The following is a 17,257-nucleotide window of genomic DNA, read 5'->3' as shown; positions in this document are numbered from 1 at the left end:
TTTGGGCTAAGCCCGGCCGGGCCCCGTGAGGGGAGGCCCAGCCACCAGGTGCTCGCATTTGAGCCCCAACCCTGGGCCTTGCTCCAGGGTGGGGCCCCGGCTGCGCCATGCCGGGCGACGTCACGGTCCTTGATTTTAATCTATTCATAAAGGGCTTTTGAACTGCTCTTAGTCTGACCCGTCACCCAGGACCTGTTTGCCTTGGGAGACCCTACCAGGGACATATAGCCCCCGACAACATAGCTCCTAGGATCAGTCGGGTACTCAAACCCCTCCACCACAATAAGGTGGCGGTTCAAGGAGGGGCTGTGGGTCAATAATTTGGACCAAATAAGTGGCTTAAGATATGGTGATGCCAGACTGAGCATTCACACTTGTGTATTAGATGTGTGCACTATGGTTACTTGAAATTTGATATGGAGGGAGCGAGAAGGCAACAACTATATATGATCAACATTTAACTGTGGAGAAATAGACCATGGGAGAAACACTGCTAGCACTGATACAGTTGATACAATGCTGCCTTTGCTACCATGTATTGGACCTGCAAAGACAAAATTAAGTAGCATGGAACTATGTTGGAAAGGTTTTAGATTCCTGTTGGCATATGGCGATACAGTTTTAAGTAAATGCATTAAACTGTGATATTGCAAATGACTGTTTTATCATGCTGGAGGTGGTTCTTGGATTATTGAAAAATAAGTGGAGAGACAGTGAGCTGATATTTAAATCAATAAATTCTACATATTGATCTATTTATTTTAATTTATATAGCAATGCATTTTATTGGTAGTTAAAAATACATGGGGCCACAAGTAAGTAAACACTAGTAGGAGCAGCAATAATAGAAGTATCATGCAGGAAGGAAGTGATGACACCATGACAAGGAGTGACTGTTGTAACAGTAGTAAAACTATTGAAGTTGTACCAGTTAGGTGCCCATAACACCCACAACAAAATAACTAAGTGTTTTTAAGATTGTCAGAAAATAAAGCACAATTGCCCAAAAAGAACAAGCTCAGTTTAAAATACTGTACAATTGTGTGCAATTCAATGCAACACTTCTGCCTTAACATCTGTGTTTATGAAGCTCAAAATGTTTCAGTTTTTGATGAAATTGTCATAAATGTATAAATTCAGTTATATGTTTATTACTGAGGCCATAGTTAAGGGTCGTGTTGTACTGGACTACATTATATCCAGACGTGTTCCTAATATTCTGGCCCTCTTATGTATGTAGCTGGGGAGGACAAAAATATAGAGCACCTCTAAATATAATGTAGGCCTACACTCCAGCCCAGCGGGGGGCGGTATTGCAATTAAAAGCTGTTTGTCAACTGCGATAGACCGTCGCAGGAAGAAAACAGTTGGACTAGTAGAGATGCTAACGCTAACAGGCATACGTAGAATTGACATCACCAGTTAACCATGTAGCTCGCTAACAAAGTGTTGATAAAAGGCATAGTAGGCTATATAGTCTCCGGTTAACGGATCATATACCACAACGGAAATAAATAGCAAGGAAAGGTGAGACACGAGACTAGGTAGCTAGTTGTGTTAGCTCGCTGCTTACGTTAACTAGCAGCTAAAGCTGGCTACTATACAACGTTGTGAGTTAAGCTAATGCCAGCTAGCCAAAATAATCAGCGTTTTTTGGGTCAAATTGTGTGGCTAAGAAAATAGACTGTAGTACCATATTGCCTGGGTAAGCTAACGTTATAATTGTCATTGTAAATGTCATATATTGATGGAAACAGAGAGGCCCCGTGGCTAACGTTAACCTAGATGTAAACAAAAGGTGTCATTGAGTAACATGTGTAACAGTTAGCCATTCCCGTTGTTTGACTCCTGTGCTAAACAAAACATAGTTTTATGCTACTAGTTACTCTGAGACGTAGGCGGTGCTTGTAATTTTTTCAGTTATGTTTCTTCATCTATAGCTGAAACGTCATGCTCCCATAGATATGTTGGCTATCAAGTAATAACATTATCCTTAATGGTTAAACATGGTAAACACAGACTGCGCTTTCCAGGTTATTCTTACTGTACTCATTAGCACTAAAAACCGCATGCCAAAGTGAGATGCTCATAGTCCTCATACTTCCTGCTTAACCACGATTATACAAATCTACGCTACTCTTTCAAATGTATTAAACTATATTTAGATTGTAATAATTATGTTCAACCTGAGTAAATATTATGTTCCTTGGACAACAGAACTCTGTTTAGTGAAATTAAAGGTTCACAATGTGAGCCACAGAAAGAATAAGTCCTGCTACTCTGAGATGAGAAATACCTGAATTATTTCCTTGTATGTGTCTCACCATGTTGTGACTGGACAGATGCAAGCTGGTGACCCTGTGGTTGGTGCATCCTTGGCAGTAGCTGGTGCTCAGAGTCGCTCAGAGGATGAAGAGTCACTTGGAGTAAAAGATTTGAAAAGGACAGCAACACAAGCTTTTGGCAATGTTCCCAAACGTAGAAGCTCCTCCAGGTTGGACATATTTCCCTGTATTTTGCACTGCCAATCTAGCTGTACAGTAGCATAGGTTTGCTAGTAATAAAAATTATTATTATAATTATAATAATAAATAGAATAGGGAAATGTATCGGTTTCAGAATAGCTCTATAAATGTTGACAAAATACTGTCCCTAGGTCAATAAAAAGGAAGAAGTTTGATGATGAGCTGGTGGAAAGCAGTCTTGTGAAGTCTTCCAGTAGAGTCAAAGGCCCCCCTGTCACAGAGCCTATTCGCTGTTCAGGGAGTGAACCTTCATCTAGTGAGAAAAAAAAGGTACGTATGACCATAAATTCACAGATTGCCTTGAGAAGCCATGTCAGAGGTAGAGCCTGCATAGGTTTAATGGATAATTTTTGTTCCTTCAATGTGCTTTGTTAGGTGACAAAGTCAGGAACCACTCTGACACCACCTATCGCCATGGTAATAAACCCAGCACCTATCACCAAAAGAGTGAAGAAAAGCAAGCAGCCTCTACATATCACTAAAGACCTGGGCCGGTGGAAACCCACAGATGACCTGTTGCTTATAAACGCAGTGCTGCAGGTGAGTAGTGCAAAAATTAGGGCCATTGTTCATTAAAAAAAAGAATATTGTTTAGGAATTAATCTAACTAGTTTGTTAATAATCTGTTTAGTTGATGAGACAGCAGTATGGGACATGCACCCCACCGATCTTGTGTCTTTATGTATTTAGACCACAGACCTAACCTCTGTTCATCTGGGGGTCAAGTTCAGCTGTCGTTTCACTTTGCGGGAAATCAAAGAGAGGTGGTACGCTCTGCTCTACGATCCTGTCATCTCAAAGTAAGCAGGCAGCAATTTTACCTCCCTGTCAAAGTTTCTATATTTCAATATTTGTTAACATCCTTATTCTTTAATTTCCTTTCATCACATTCTCTCTGTTGTCTGGCTGTTTAGGCTGGCATGGCAGGCCATGCGACAACTTCACCCAGAAGCCATTGCAGCCATCCAAAGCAAAGCTCTCTTCAGTCAGACTGAAGAAGCGCTGCTGGCCAAAATTGGTTCAGTAAGTGAAATGGAGTATTCAGGATAATTTTATTTCAGTAAAATATAGAACAAGTTTAGGCCAGAAATCTTTTCACTGAATAAATTACCGTAAAGAATTCACTCAGCACAATGTACTTTTTTTCTTTTAATAACTTTTCATATTTATTATTTGGGACATAAAATGTAAAAATTCCAAATCAGTTACAGTTTACCAGTTAATGTGGAGAACTAAATATGATATGTATGCTGTGCAGTGGTTCTTTGAAGATTAGGTGTTGAACTGTTTTTTCCCAACCCATGGCATATAGTAAACCTTTTTAATTTACACACTTGATTGTTATACTCACGAGTGGCTCTGCATCACATTTGTCACTGAACAGACCAGTCAGCCCAAATTGGACGTGTTCCAGGAGCTACTGAGCAAACACCCCAGTGTCTTTCACCCATCTCGTACTCCCAAGAGCCTGCTGGTGCATTGGCAGCTACTAAAGCAGTACTACCTACTGGATGACCAGAGTGGTGAGTTGACTTGCCTACATAATTATGTTTGTATGGCCCCTTCAGACACCAGTACATTTAGTAATTTATCTGGACAAATACACAAATACAACCAATGCTGTTTGTACTCGGATGCACGTCAAAATATGGAAAAAACAAAAACTGAGCAGTAGATGTCACTTAAGCAAACTGCAGTGTGCTTACTCAAGATTTGAAATGAAGTCACAATCTTTGACTGTAATTGACACTTAACACTGACATTTTGTCTGTAAATAAACGTTTTAACAGCTGACGACATGCAGTCACATGTTTTAGGAAAGCCCAGCATCACAAAATGAAGTGTGGGTGAGTCAGACTCTTCTGCATATGTACCTAGTTAGAGGGAACACTAGGACAAATAATAGTCATCTGAGCAGGTTAGACTTACAGCAAAATAGAGTTGCAACAGATTATGTGAACCTAAACAGTGTATTGTTATAGTTACAGAGATTAATGACACATTGACTGAGCCACAGAACCTTAGTAAATACAGTGCCTGTAAAAAGTATTCACCCCCTTGGATGTTTTACCCTGTTTACCTTTTTACTGATTTTATAAATCAATCATGGTCTAAATAATTTGGCTTTTTGACAAAAATTTATTTTTTTTTTTTTACAAAAAACCTTTTTAATGTCAAAGTGAAGACAGGTTTCTACAAAGTAATGTTAATTACATAAAAATATGTAATGTGAAATAAGTGATTGCATAAATATTCACCCCCTTCAAGTCAGTATTTAGTAGATGCACCTTTGGCTGCAATCACAGCACTGAGTCTGTGTGGATAGGTCTCAATCAGGCTTGCACATCTGGAAACTGCAATTTTACTCCATTCTTCTATGCAAAACTGCTCAAGCTCTGCCAGGTTGCACGGGCATCTGGCATGAACAGCCCTTTTCAAGTCCAGCAAATTCTCTATTGGATTGAGGTCTGGGCTTTGACTCAGCCACTCCAGAACACTCACCTTGTTGTCTTTAAACCATTTCTGTATAGCTTTTGTTGTATGCTTCGAGTCATTGTCTTGCTGGAAAACAGATCTTCTCTCAAGCCGTGGTTCTCTTGCAGACTGAATAAGATTGTCCTCCAGGATTTTCCTTTATTTTGCCGCGTTCATTTTACCCTCTACCTTTACAAGCCTTCCAGGGCCGGCTGCCGAGAAGCATGCGTGATGCTGCCACCACCATGCTTCACAGTGGGGATGGTGTATTTGTTGTGATGTGCAGTGTTTCGTGTCCACCAAACATTGTGTCTGATGGCCAAAAAGCACCATTTTGGTCTCTTCAGACCAAAAAACTTTCTTCCATTTGACCATGGAGTCTCCCACATGCCTTTTTGGCAAACTCTAGTAGAGATTTAATAGGAGTTTTCTTCAACAGTGGCTTTATCTTTGCCGCTCTCCCATAAAGCTTTGATTGACTGGAACCCGGGCAACAGTTGTTGTATGCAGAGTCTCTCCCATCTCAGCAGCTGAAGCTTGCAACTCCTTCAGAGTAGTCATAGGTGTCTTGATGGCCTCTCTCATTAGTCTCCTTCTTGCACGCTCACTCAGTTTGTGAGGACGGCCTGATCTAGGCAGATTTAGACATGTGCCATCTTTCTTCCATTTTTTGATGATGGATTGTTCAGTGCCTTGGAAATTGTTTGTATTTATCTCCTGACTTATACTTTTCAATAACCTTTGCTCTGAGTTGCTGGAGTGTTCTTTTGTCTTCATGGTGTAATGGTAGCCAGGAATACTGATTAACCAGTGACTGGACCTTCCAGACAAACTTGAGACCCATTCACTGCACCCTGGTGATCCCCATTTCACTAATTGTGAGACTACTAGCACCAGTTGGCTGGACCTCAGTTGAATTAGGTCAGTCATTTTAAAGGGGGTGAATATTTATGCAGTCACTTATTTCACATTACATATTTTAATTTAATTGACCACTAGCCTACCAGGGATGGCTATTCAACACCTTGGATGTTTTCTGTTAAAAAAGCCAAATTATATTGACCATAATTGATTTATAAAATCAATAAAAGGGTAAAACATCCAAGGGGGTGAATACTTTTTATAGGCACTGTGTGTCCCCAGTGCTGTATCTGCAGTGTAAGTGTAAGTGTGCCTGCCATGAGGAACCAAGCATATATTCTTATTGTATTTTTCACTTGCTGTTTTTAACCCTATAAAACCATTTGTATCATATTTGATACGTGAGGTTTCTGAGCAGAATAAAATCACCAAAAATGCCCCATTTATCAAATGTGATACAAAAGAAATAGAAATAATCTAAATAATATGGCACCTCTATTCCCATATGCCAGGACTGTATGTCTATGCATATATGGCAAATAAAAATCATGAATCTTGAATTTCAAATCATGAATTATATTTTGGATTTTGTTAAAAGGTTTAATAAACATCTCAGTTCCAAAAAATTAGAATGTTCTGGCTATTTTTTGGTATGTTGGGCTTTACAGGGTTAAAGTGCCTTTATTTTGTATTACTATTTATCTATTTTTATTTTATATTTATATTCTATATTGTTTGGCATTCATTGTGGACAGCAAAAGAAGAATTTCATTGTGCAGGGAAACATGTTTCCTTACTGTGCATATGACAATAAATACTTTGAATCTTGAATCTTTGAATCTAATAGTTGTCAGTTTACTCCTAATTTTATTACCGTTATTTTGGTAATTTATAATCCGTTTTGTCTTTTTGAAATTATTATTAATAAAAATCTGGATATCCAGTAAAAACCAGACTGTTATCAGGCAATAATCAGGTGTTATTGGGTGAAATGCAGCATCCTGGCATCTGTAACAAGTCAGGTACAGTGGAAATGATTATACAGTTTACTGAATAATGTCATTGTTTAAAAGTCTTAAACAAGGTGTTGGTATTCTGAAACTATGTGATGAGTTTTCTGTGTAATGCTGTTGTTGGTTTTGATTGTATGTTGCAGTCCAGCCTCTCCCTAAGGGTGACCAAGTCCTCAACTTCTCTGATGCTGAGCAGATGGTTGATGATGTAAAGTTAAGGTAAGACAGTCTTTCACTGTGCAGTATTTATCCTATGTTTTGCTGATGATAAGAGTTTGTGTATACCAAAGGATAACAAAGAAATAATTTTCCATCTTCTCACTAAAATGTTGTATGAATTTTCAGTGCTGATCAGTTTTCTGGTGTTGCTTCTCCCACAGGGAGAGCAGAGATGAAGTTTTGGAACATGGTAAGAAATCAGTATACAACAGATCTGAGCACACCCCTGTACAATATCACTAAAATATTAAGCAATTCGAAATGACAATCTTATAATAATAATTGCTGTTTTTAAGTTGAAATGTAGAGTGAGTGATTGAATGTATAATAAAAAAATGGATTAGACTACAATACATTAAAAATCTGGGCCTTAAAGTAAGCATAAACAAGCATAAAGTACAATGACAGTGCAACAGAGTACTTCTGTGATTTCCAGCGAAGGCTAATTCCACGAGCAAGGTTAGAAAATAACCTGTAAACACTACAGCTGTCTCAGTTTCTCATGAATCTCATCAACGAAGGGTGCCGTGACTTAAATATGGACCTTTTCTTATAGTTTAGTTTGTCCAACAAATCGGTTTGTTGAACCGATTGGCTAAAACAAAGCTGTATCAATATTTACTGATAATCACTTGTTTTATACAGTAAAGAAACAAGCTGAACTCAGTTCATCTAACACACCAAAGCTCAGATGATAGGCCTAATGACAAAGCTTTAGTCACAGTGCACTTTAGTTATGGTTTTGTTATTGTTTGATTGCTTTTGCATTTATGTCATTGCATAACAAAAATGTAAATGATCCTTCTCGTCCTTTCAGAGCTGATGATTTCCGATCGACACCAGAAGAGGGAGATCAGGCAGCTAGAACAGGAGTTGCCTCGCTGGCAGGTGCTTGTTGATAGTATCACAGGTACGTAAACTGCCACACATCAAGCTCAAATAGACGACTGTGACATGTACACACAACTAGCCAAAGGTTTGACTGGTAGTCCATATGTGTTGTATGGATTCCAGTTTGGTGGAACTCATTTGTGTTCATGTGTGTCGGTGTCACCAGGGATGAACATGCCCGACTTTGACAACCAGACACTGGCAGCACTACGGGGACGAATGGTTCGCTACCTCATGAGGTCGCGAGAGGTAAGTGAGCTTCTCTCAGAGCCAGTTGGTTCAGAGAAACAATGCTGTGATGTCTTGGTGAGAAGAACATGGAAGGAAACGGTGAAATGGATTTCTCATATTTGGAGATGTGTTTTCACTGCTGTACCAATTTTATTTATCTATTTATTTTTATTGATGTTTTCACAGATTACTTTGGGCAGGGCGACCAAGGACAAACAGATAGATGTAGACCTGTCACTGGAGGGGCCTGCCTGGAAAATATCAAGAAAACAAGGTGAAACTCCTACACTGTTATGCTGTAACCTGACATCCAAAACAGCGTTCCAAAAATAATTTGCTGTTCGTTACTGACAGCAGCTGAGAGAAACAGTAAAACAGAAACCAGCGTAACATACCAAAAACTTAAGATTTTGGTGCACACGACAGTTTCTACTTAAGTAATTTAAGTTTTTGACACAGATTGTTTTGCTTTATGATTACAAAAGATGTCATGTTTAATCAGACTGGTTTCTTTTATTTTTTGCTTTTATTCTTATGTTAAAGTTTAGTAATTGTTTCAACTAGCAGCATTTGTTAAACCGAATGTTGCTTACAGAAAACATAATGATGTGGTTAAAAAATGATCGTTACCATGTGCCTTGGTGTTTTCAGGAATTATTAAACTGAAGAATAATGGAGATTTCTTCATCGCCAATGAAGGCAGGCGACCGATCTACATCGATGGCAGACCGGTCCTGTCGGGCAACAAGTGGAAACTCAACAACAACTCAGTGGTGGAGGTGTGTGGAGGGGGTCCACCAGGGCACATATAGGGTTCCAAATTAAACAGCCATGATGCCCTAACATACTGTACTGCCTCTTCAGATTGCAGGTCTTCGCTTTGTGTTCCTGATTAACATGGAACTCATCTCACTAATCAAAGCTGAAGCAGCTAAGATGATGCAGCAGTGAACGTCAGCTGTCCAACAGAGGAACTGACAAGTCGCACTGACGGACGAGTGGACCCGTTTGTTTTCTGTGTAGGTCAAATCACAGCAGCGTTACCACGGATCAGACTGACAACGGAAACATCAGGCTACAGCTGAATCTCAGAGCAAAGTAGTAACAGGTTTTACTTGCTGTTTGTTTGGACATTTTACATGTTGTAATGTAGGCACCCTCATGGTAGAGCCTTGTTTATCCAAACTTTCAGAATATGATATTTAAATTCTGTAGTAAAGCTTTTTCCAAATATTAAACTTGTATACATGATGTTATGATGTTCTCTTTAGAGTCCAGTCTGCTGTTTCACATATTGGCAGAAAACTGTACCATGGAGGTTCTGTCATCTCTCCTGCAGTAAGCAATCAGCTAATGCAGAGTAATTAAACACACTGAATCATCTGCCTTCACGGATCTTAAATACTAGGACATTATTTTTGTCCATACTGTCACTATTATATATATATACAGTGTATTTGTTTGATCAGTTAGAAATAGGAAAATACTAGCAGAAAAGTAAATAGGAAAACTTACACAAGCTCTCCGTTTTTTTAATATGAACATTTTAGAAATGAATAAAATAGTAAAGCTGTGTTAAGACTCCGCTCTCGCTCAATTCACTGCACTTAGGTTCTGACTGTTTTGTAAATCTTCATGAACCGATTGTGCTGAAACACTGATCACTTACCCCAGTTAGTCACACAGATCCTACAAAATCGCAGTTATATATTAATTTTACAGCTCCACTACATTAACAAGTTGCACCCAACTTTAAACTACACACAAGAGACACACCAACATTCCTAAGCAAACAAATAGTTACTTATGGTGTGTGAAGTTTGTTGGACCTGATTATTGGCTTGATTTATAAGTGGATATGTCTGACAGATCTCTGCCTTCCCTCAGAGCTTAAAATATTTTGACAATCCTGAACAAACTAAACAGTCATAGAAGTGACTTGGACAACTAAGAAGCCCATATCATCTGCATGTACTGTAACATAACCCTCGGGTTGCGTAAAAATGTACACATGGTGTTGGAGATAACGCAATCAGCGCTGGCCTGTGAATGGGTTGTTGCCAAAGCAGCTCAGTCCTAACTCAGTATATACCTCAGGTTATGTTTCCACTGATACTCCAAATGTGTTTCATACCGCCAAAGTGAAATCCAGACCTACACTTCTTTTGCTATATTCTGCTGAGATGTGTCATTTCAGGATGCTAGGTTTTCTGCAGCAAACACCTCAAATAGAAAGAGAAGAGGAATGTTGGCTGTTGATGTCAGAAATGTGAGATTTGTCATGATGAGTTATTTAGGGTTAAAATAGTTCTCTAAGTAGTTTATTTGTATTTTATGTCAATGTTCCTATAGTTACAGAGCCTTTGGGGGCTTGAGTGTGAAATATAAAGATAAGAGGTTTTCTGAGTCTGTATAATTGTCAGCATCTCTTGATATTAGTCAAATATGTGACATCAGTCTTTTACTTCTGTGAAAGTGCTGCTGCTGACTACTCTTCTTGCAGTTGTATGTACTTGTCTTACTGTATCTTCAGGTTGCTGTCTGATGTGAGCTGAGGTTTGTATCATGTAGTCTTAGATTATCCCTCAAGAGTGTGAAGGATATGTTCCTATATACCACGCTCTGCAGCCAAGATACAGTATGGATGGCAGTTCAACTTATTGTTTATATAGTGAATATAATATTCCCCTACCAGCTGACTATATATATTAAGTTTCTGTATTCATTTAAACCTTCAGCCCACTTTCCCCTTTGCAGAGTGAGTCACTGTTTACCCTGTAAATTCAGGTGCATCCAGGGTTTCCAGCAGCGCTGTTTTATAGTTTGGTATTAATAACTGCTGAATGATTTGCTAATAAATGGCTTTTGTTGTAGCTCTTTTCATGACTGTAAGTGGCCTAGAGTTGTTTTTAACAACCTGGTAACCCAAAAGTCGCTCTTAATGACTTGCAACTGCTGAAGAGTTTTAATAAAGGATTTTTAAGGGTGCCTCATCGGGACGTAGTAGACTTTGTTTACTATTTGTTAGCTATATTTCTAGTAGCTAGTGTTCGTCCATAAATGAATCATTTATTCTGCAAAGAAAACACTAAAGCACAACTCAACAACGCTTTGTTTTCATCGTGAAAGGTACTTCAAATATTTCGGGCTTCGTGATACTTGCCCTGCCCGTCTATTAAGAGAGGATGGGCTGGTATGCGACTTGGCAGATAAGCTGACGTTACAGGCTGTCAGTGAACGCCTCTCGGACTGGAAACCAGAGCTGTGAAGCTGAACTTGTTTATGCATCGTGGAGAGCGGCTGGGTACAAGCAGGGGAACGACCGCAGGGGTGAGTAGTTTGATTTAGATAAAGACCGAAGCACTGACGTATCTTCTGTTTATGAACATGTCTGAGAGAGTGGGTGACGCTGGCCAACTTCAGTGTTAGCTACGTTAGCCATGAGAATGATGACGAAGAAGAGCTAATGCCGCTTTCAACGTTGTTAGTCACCTTATGTTTCATCTTCAGATGTTAAGGCAGAACAGCCAAACGTTTCGTTATTTAAGGCAATGTGGTGCCGTATTATGTGTCGGTGAAGACGCTTATTTTTAGGAGTGATTTCAGTAGACGTGTTCACACGGAGCTTTCGGGCTGCTACACACAGTTTTGTGTCCCCCCTGTAAAAACTCGGGTTCACATAGGCTGCGGTGGGTAAAGTGTAGGGAGCCTGTACCAGGACCTGGGGGTATTATGGTACTGAATCGTTGTTTGAAGTGTGTTTCAGGTTATTAACTGTGTTTTGTCAACACATTATTACAATTGTATAGAACAGCTTGAATATATTTAAAGATTTATGTCATTGAAATGTCATTTTGGCATCTTATCCTAAGTGATAACTTGTCCTGCTTATCCAGACATATTCTCGGATTGACCTACAGTTGTTGTAGGCTTCTGTATTCAGTCATTTACCTGTTAAAAAGTCTCAAATGTCACTTTGTTAGCTAGACTCAAAACAGGAGGAGAGAAAAGCTTTACCTCTAAACTCTTGGAATATAGGCAGTGCTCTTGTAGCTGCTTATAGCCTTGCTTCCTGATAACCCAGAGTAATCTTAAGGGCCACCATTGACACTGATAAGATATGTGTAAGTAAATAAAGCAGAGCTGCTCTGCATGCTACCTGTCATTTTATGAGTGCCATGTAAGTGATGCTTTTTGGTGACCATGCAGCTTGCATTTGAGAGTTCCTTTACACTGTTTTTAGGTCACGTTTGCGCTCCTGATTTTTGCCTGATGCACCAATAGTTATTAAGTCATAGATTGTCCTCATAAAGATGTTTTTCTAAAGCTTAAAGGCTGGTGTGTTCCTGGGATCAGGCTGGAATTACACTGTTACTGAGTCATAACTTTTTATTGTTAAAATGTCGACATTGTAAATGGAAGAAGACAAAGTTCTTTTGTAGACATAAATTTTAGTTAGTGTCTTTATTGCATGCTGGGACAAACAGTTTACGGTAATGGAGTTCTGTGGTGGAAAAAAAGAGCGCACTGGCGCTCAGTCTTCCTTGTTCACTCCCTCTCAGCTGGTTGGCTCCTTTTGAAGGCTGAACTTTGCAGGAGTACAGGGGTTTAATGGCTCAACTGGCCATGTGTAGGAGAATGCACACTGGCTGTAAAGACTGAGCAGGTTTGATGAGCCGAAAAAAGATCACTGTCAGCCGCTTGGGGAATGATCAGTGCTTTCATCCCAAAGATCCTGTTGAATATTGACAAAGATTTCAGAACTAAAGCCGTGTAAAGGTAGGGCAGCTTGTATAACTTGAGAACCAATTCCCAGGGCAAAATAAGTCCAGGCTGCAGCATCCACTGCTGCCCATAAAGCTCACTTCTTCAACCTAAAATCAGTGAGGGGAACAAAAATAGGAATTTGAAATATGAGGGCGTTTGCTGATCCGTGACCAGTATGAGATAAAATTACTGCTGCTCTGAAAAGTCGAAGCACTTCAAGATAGATGTAGAACAGAGTCGTGTTGATTCAGGCTGCTTGGTAAATGGAAAACAAATCATTTGAACTCAGCAGGTTGCATTTCACTGCGTTATTGAATTTCCTCAAATTAAACGAGGCTAAATCCAAGCTGTCTTTGTGGTGTGTGGTGTGTTGTACCACTGTGAAACTACTTTTCTTTTCTCAACTAAATTTCTCCGCAGAACATCAGTGCAATGCTGCTTGTCAGACGTGTCCACAGCCTGACTCGACTTGGCCCTCTCAACACACAAAGGTATAGTACTGTAACATAATAGATGGTATTACACCTGGAGTTTTATGACGTGTACTTGGCCTGTCCGGTCTGAGCTCCACCCAGTCAAAGGTCTCAGTTTAATGAAGGGCAAGTCAAGCTGTGTTTTCGCAGATTAATTTGATTTTCTCTGTTTTTCCCTTTCATAGGCTTCAGGTAGCACCTGCAGCCGCATCGTCCGCAGTTCGTCTATGGAGCAGCAGCCGTGACGACCAGAGATCGTACCAGCGTGGCCACAGTCCCAGCTGGAGAAATGCCCTGGCAGGACTGCTGGCTGGTGCGGGGGCTGTACTGGCTTATGGCCTGCACCACCACAAGGTTAGAAGGAGACAAGATCAGGAAAGACACTTTCAAATGATTTCAGTTCCAAATTAAGGGAAGAGTTTGCAGTGTTCCCTCTTAGTCACGCTTTGTCATGGCCTTTTACATAGCCTGTCATACTGCTGGTTCACTCTGCCAGCTCATTTGTCAGCGTTTGTTCCCGCATTTCATACAACTCAACACGCCTGTATAGCTTGAACTGACCATGAGGAGGGAAGAAAAGTTACCAGAGGTTCCGTCTGGAGAAATTCAAGAAACCGATTATGATGTTTCAGACTGCTGAAAATAAGGAACTGTTTTAGAAGGATTCCAGTCAGGTCGTCATGTCAGTTGTCATGAAATAAATTAGAAGAAATACAAAGCCTAATTCAAAAGCAGAACTTGAATTGTTGCACCTCAGTGTGAGCAAACATAATTTTCATCTATTATCAGCTATTGTAAATGAGGATAAATGATCCATCAAGCTCCGATGTACTGTGAGAAAACATTAACCTTTCCAAACACAAGTGCAGTTCATGTGTGAATAATTAACACAGTGAAGCTCCAGCATGTTGTTTTCAAGTCTTTGTATAAATCATGGCATTTGCTTCACAAGCTCTCGGCTGTGTTTTATTTTAGTCCTCCACAAATATTAGTTTAAAAAAAATGATTAACAGCTCAGGAACATGCTGCCGCTGCTTGACAAATGAAAGCAATTAGAGATAATGTAAGGCCTCCATTTTGTTTACAGTAGTGACTGAAAAACCGTCACAAATGTACCATACTTTTATTTACAGTATATACGTGTACACTTTGAGATGGTTGACACTGTGACACTGGTTTGGGTCTTGTCTTTTTTTTTGAGAAACTGAAGCCCTAACATTGCCTCTCCTCTCCTGTACAGGCTGAGCGGGCAGACACCATTAGAGTGCAGACCACAGAGAAGTCCTCCAGTCTTCCCACCTTCAGCCAGGAGGAAGTGACGAAGCACCGTTCTCTGGATGATGGCGTGTGGGTCACTTACAGAGGCGGCGTCTATGATATCACTGAGTTTGTCGCCATGCACCCTGGTGGGGATAAAATCATGCTGGCGGCAGGTGGAGCTCTTGAACCTTTTTGGGCACTGTATGCTGTACACAATGAGAAACACGTGCTGGACATCCTCTCAGAATACAAGGTAGGAACACTCTTAACCAAATGAACAGATGTGAGGATTTACCCTCATTTTGCATCAGGCTAAAAAGTCAAATTACAAAAAAATGACACAAAGTTATCCTCTAAAACCATGAATAAAACAGAAAAATTAAAGTGTAGTAAGTGCTGGTGTGTTACGTTTATTTAGAAACAAAAACTGAGTATTTACCATGAAGCCCACACCACTGGTGGAAACTTAACAATGGAGCCCCTTAAACAAAACATGTGTTTTCAGCAGATGGTCTTGTGGTTGGAAGAAGTTCCATCAAACAGGGCACCCAGCACAAAGTTGAGGCAAGATTTGGCTACAAGCACCAAACAGTATAGCCAGTGTGTCTAAGCCCCTGTGTAGACATTGGCAGTGGAAACATTCTGCAGGCCTATAAGTCAAAGTGCCAGCCTTCCCAGACATTAACATACCTGGAGTGCAGCTTCACATTGCAAAGCCCTATAGCTTTATCTTCTGCTTGTGGCTGGAAAACAGAAAAGAAATCTAGAATAAAAATATTAGTTTTGAAGGTAAAGTTCACTCCTCATGACATTTTAATATTCAGAAATAGCCACTGAGCCCTTGGAGCTCAGTGATGTACATGTGGCTTAAAACAACTCAAACAGGGTAAGAAATCAGGGAAAGTCAGATGTGTTGAAAGCAAACTTGTTTAAAAAAAACCCATTATTGCCCAACCTGTTTTTATAAAATGCATCACAGTTTACAGCCTTCTGTGCTTGTACCTGCTGTAGTTTTAAGAGGTTAATCTTGCGAAACAGTTTACAACCTGTATGACCATCTGATGTTGCAAAATTGGATCTAGTTTTTATTTCAGGTGTTTAACAGTGGATGCCAGTTGAATTGATCCTTAAATGAATGTGATTTTTTTTTTTTCTTCTTCTTCTTTTTGTCCTTCAGCTTTTGATTTTCATGTAGGCCATGAAAAGTTCAGCTGTGCTGTGGTTGGCCCCATGTGATCTAATAAAAGTTTTGTGTCTTTGGTTCATTGGTCAGGTTGGTGAGCTGAGTGCAGACGACCTGAAGAAGCAGCAGACTGTTGAGTCATCTGACCCCTACGCTTTGGACCCAAAGCGTCACCCCATGCTGCACACCAATAGCCTCAAGCCCTTCAATGCTGAGCCGCCACCTGAAATCCTCACTGACAGCTACATCACCCCCTCTGCCTTCTTCTTCAAAAGAAACCACCTGCCAGTGCCTCAGGTAGATCCAGCTTCTTATCAGCTTGTCGTGGAGGGACTGCCTGGAGGAGTGCTGAAGCTGTCTTTAGAAGAGCTGAAAACAAAATTCCCCAAGCACACTGTCACTGCCACACTGCAGTGTGCGGGCAATCGCCGGTCTGAGATGAATAAGGTCAAGCAGGTGAAAGGACTGAACTGGGGCCTTGCTGCGATTGGTAACGCCACGTGGAGCGGTGCTAAACTCCGGGATGTGCTGCTGGCAGCCGGCTATGGGTCGGATGTGGCTCAGTGGGCTCGTCATGTTCAATTTGAAGGACTGGACAAAGATGTGATGGGGACTGCCTACGGTGCTTCCATCCCTGTAAACAAGGCAGTTAGTGAGGAAGGTGATGTACTGCTGGCTTATGAAATGAATGGTGAGGAGCTTCCTGCCGACCATGGCTTCCCTGTCCGCGTTGTGGTGCCAGGGACGGTGGGTGCACGTAATGTTAAATGGCTCAGAAAGATCATTGTAAGCACAGATGAGAGCAGCAGCCACTGGCAGCAGAACGACTACAAAGGCTTCTCCCCTGGGATAGACTGGGACACAGTGGACTACAGGTCTGCTCCAGCCATCCAAGAGCTCCCCATTCAGTCTGCGATCACCACGCCGTCAGATGGCGCGGTGGTTTATCGCAGCGCTAAAGAGGTGACTGTGAAGGGCTACGCCTGGAGCGGTGGGGGCAGAGAGGTGGTACGTGTAGATGTTTCTCTGGATGGAGGGAAGACGTGGCAGGTGGCCCAGCTAAGGGGCAATGAGAAGGGACAAGGTCCAGAGTTCTCGCCTCCACCAGGGCGAGCATGGGCCTGGAAGCTGTGGGAGGTATCGGCTCCTCTTCCTCCTGAGGTTCAAGAGCTGGAGATAGTTTGCAAGGCGGTTGACAACAGTTACAACATGCAGCCGGACACCATTTCTCCCATCTGGAACCTGAGGGGTGTCCTGAGTAACGCCTGGCACAGGGTGAAGGTGAACATCAGAGAGGATGCAGTAGAAGAATAGACTCAGCGATCTGCTCCACCTTCAAAATGCACACAATAGATGGTG

At 40.9% G+C, this 17,257-nt stretch overlaps 2 protein-coding genes across 6 annotated transcripts; both read left to right on the top strand.

The window, feature by feature from the left end:
* Nucleotides 1-1,312: 1,312 nt before the first annotated feature.
* Nucleotides 1,313-9,466, top strand: mcrs1 (microspherule protein 1). Of its 3 annotated transcripts, none has more exons than XM_020593284.1 (14): nucleotides 1,313-1,527; nucleotides 2,343-2,494; nucleotides 2,657-2,795; nucleotides 2,901-3,065; nucleotides 3,216-3,325; nucleotides 3,440-3,548; nucleotides 3,910-4,048; nucleotides 7,018-7,093; nucleotides 7,255-7,283; nucleotides 7,911-8,003; nucleotides 8,151-8,233; nucleotides 8,402-8,489; nucleotides 8,867-8,994; nucleotides 9,080-9,466. In XM_020593284.1, exons 2-14 carry the CDS (start codon nucleotides 2,343-2,345, stop codon nucleotides 9,164-9,166), a joined length of 1,398 nt encoding a protein of 465 aa, XP_020448940.1. In that variant the 5' UTR covers nucleotides 1,313-1,527; the 3' UTR covers nucleotides 9,167-9,466. The 3 variants fall into 3 exon arrangements, with proteins under 3 accessions (XP_020448940.1, XP_020448941.1, XP_020448942.1); XM_020593285.1 differs by lacking the exon at nucleotides 1,313-1,527 and adding an exon at nucleotides 1,567-1,705; XM_020593286.1 differs by lacking the exons at nucleotides 1,313-1,527; nucleotides 2,343-2,494 and having other exon boundaries at nucleotides 2,729-2,794; nucleotides 2,899-3,065.
* Nucleotides 9,467-11,393: 1,927 nt separating this feature from the next.
* suox (sulfite oxidase) lies at nucleotides 11,394-17,251 on the top strand. Of its 3 annotated transcripts, none has more exons than XM_020593252.1 (5): nucleotides 11,394-11,545; nucleotides 13,403-13,473; nucleotides 13,641-13,809; nucleotides 14,696-14,968; nucleotides 15,989-17,251. In XM_020593252.1, exons 1-5 carry the CDS (start codon nucleotides 11,498-11,500, stop codon nucleotides 17,210-17,212), a joined length of 1,785 nt encoding a protein of 594 aa, XP_020448908.1. In that variant the 5' UTR covers nucleotides 11,394-11,497; the 3' UTR covers nucleotides 17,213-17,251. The 3 variants fall into 3 exon arrangements, with proteins under 3 accessions (XP_020448908.1, XP_020448910.1, XP_020448909.1); XM_020593254.1 differs by lacking the exon at nucleotides 11,394-11,545 and adding an exon at nucleotides 11,565-11,698; XM_020593253.1 differs by lacking the exon at nucleotides 11,394-11,545 and adding an exon at nucleotides 11,759-11,950.
* The last annotated feature ends 6 nt before the right edge of the window (nucleotides 17,252-17,257 follow it).

Source organism: Monopterus albus, unplaced genomic scaffold (assembly GCF_001952655.1).
Source record: "Monopterus albus unplaced genomic scaffold, M_albus_1.0 scaffold18.1, whole genome shotgun sequence".
Lineage (NCBI taxonomy): Eukaryota > Metazoa > Chordata > Actinopteri > Synbranchiformes > Synbranchidae > Monopterus > Monopterus albus.
Note: the sequence above shows the minus strand (reverse complement) of the source record. Positions and strands in the feature narration are given on the sequence as shown.

Bases quoted from the DNA above. Each gene is read 5' to 3' on its own strand.
- mcrs1 (XM_020593284.1), top strand. From the start codon at position 2,343: ATGCAAGCTGGTGACCCTGTGGTTGGTGCATCCTTGGCAGTAGCTGGT. The intron at 4,049-7,017 runs GTGAGTTGACTT...TGTATGTTGCAG, and splicing joins CCTACTGGATGACCAGAGTG to TCCAGCCTCTCCCTAAGGGT. The intron at 7,094-7,254 runs GTAAGACAGTCT...CTTCTCCCACAG, and splicing joins GTTGATGATGTAAAGTTAAG to GGAGAGCAGAGATGAAGTTT.
- suox (XM_020593252.1), top strand. From the start codon at position 11,498: ATGCATCGTGGAGAGCGGCTGGGTACAAGCAGGGGAACGACCGCAGGG. The intron at 11,546-13,402 runs GTGAGTAGTTTG...ATTTCTCCGCAG, and splicing joins GCAGGGGAACGACCGCAGGG to AACATCAGTGCAATGCTGCT. The intron at 13,474-13,640 runs GTATAGTACTGT...TCCCTTTCATAG, and splicing joins GGCCCTCTCAACACACAAAG to GCTTCAGGTAGCACCTGCAG.